Here is a 1,513-nt window from a genome sequence, read left to right on the forward strand (position 1 = left end):
GTGTGTGTGTGTGTGTGTGTGGAGAGGCGGGTGCTTAGGCGGTTTGACGTCATCGCTCTGTTGTCACGCACGCGGTCAGGCTCCTCTCAGCCGCTCGCGCTCCTCACTGGTTCCTCCAGATCAGCTTCCTGGATCAGCTGCTTCACAAACACCGACTGTCTCTGATCTCCTGCGCGCGCTCCGCCAGCTTCTGCCGCGAGGCTGTTTCTGCTCGTTCCCTCCGGATGGAGAAGATGTCCCGTCACTCACTGCCGCTCAATCCCGCCTTCCTGCCTCCGAACTCGCATGGAGTCCTGAAGTCTCTGCTGGAGAACCCGATGAAGCTGCCGCTGCACCATGAAGGTGAAGCTCACATCAAAGCGTGTCTCTGTTTTCTTCCTGAACTTTCTGCAACTTTCCATCCTGGCAGGAAGCAGAGAGGAAAACTGCTCCTCAGATCAGGAAGCTGCAGACTTTCTGTCTGCAGCAGGAAACCTGCAGGATTTTATGACAATATTTACCTTTATTACAATATTTACCTTTATTACAATATTTACCTTTATTACAATATTTACCTGCTCAACTTTAAATCATCTCTAAATCAACTGATTTAGTTGAATTCAGATTTCTTCCTTTTGCCTGTTTAAATCAGTCTGATTAGTTGTGCAGGTTTAGTGGAGCCGCTCTAAGCTGAATGTGGAACAGGGGCGGTTCTAGGATCACAGGTTTTGGGCTGCTGCCATAAATTTCACTGTTTTCTAGACTTTTGAAACTTTCTCTGAGCCTTTTTCCAATGACTGACTCCATCATTAAGTATCCATCCGGGTCGGAATATCGTTTAGGAAAATATTCCGACCATTTAAAGCTTTGGGTTCAGTTTTCCTGACAGGCTGTCAGTTGATTGGAGCGTTGCTTTGGTGGCTGCTCTGCTGCTCTCTGGGTTCTTCTGCTTCTTCTCCTCCTTCTAAAGGGGAATTAAACAAGCAATAAATCATTTGAGGAAACTGTCAGCTTCAGACAGAAGTCCTTTAATACGGGTAACTTCTATAATAAATGATCTACTGAATGGGAGGTTTAGATCCGTCTGTTTTTCAGTTTGTTTTCCTGTTTTTTTTCTGACCTTGCACTTTGCACACACCTTGCTCTCCTCCTTCCCCTCGCCTCCCTCTGAGTCTGCAGGTATAAAATAGATTTAACCAGATCAACATGAACGGCTGGGTTTGGACGTTTAGACTGACGGCCAATAAAGTTCACAGAAATAACTAGAAACTGATAAAATGATTATTAAATGTAAAGTGACTGAAATGTTGGTTTTTATTAGTGGTTAAATAAAGCAAACGTTCCATCAGAGGTCAGATCTCAGCTACAGGAGCAGAAACAGCTGATGGCAGCGATTCCCTCACAGCCGCTCCATCATGGACGCTTTTTATTTAGATTAATGTCATTAATTTATTGTTTTTATTTATTTTACTTTTTTCAGTATAAACTTATTTCACTGGAAGCTGGATTTTATTTCCAGCTTTAACAGAAGAAT

The 1,513-nt window shown here is 43.8% G+C and overlaps 1 protein-coding gene across 3 annotated transcripts in view; it reads left to right on the plus strand.

Annotated features, from left to right (window-relative positions):
• Window positions 1–50: 50 nt before the first annotated feature.
• LOC107082886 (hepatic leukemia factor-like) overlaps window positions 51–1,513 on the plus strand; it is a 14,232-nt gene continuing 12,769 nt past the window's right edge. Inside the window, exon 1 of one of the 3 annotated variants that reach the window (XM_015371784.1) lies at window positions 51–342. In XM_015371784.1, the coding sequence (XP_015227270.1) occupies window positions 225–342 (118 nt within the window). In that variant the 5' untranslated portion in view covers window positions 51–224. The remainder of the gene's footprint in view (window positions 343–1,513) is intronic. The other 2 variants (XM_015371782.1, XM_015371783.1) reach the window with 2 other exon arrangements.

This window comes from Cyprinodon variegatus, unplaced genomic scaffold (genome assembly GCF_000732505.1).
Source record: "Cyprinodon variegatus isolate N-32 unplaced genomic scaffold, C_variegatus-1.0 Scaffold65, whole genome shotgun sequence".
NCBI lineage: Eukaryota > Metazoa > Chordata > Actinopteri > Cyprinodontiformes > Cyprinodontidae > Cyprinodon > Cyprinodon variegatus.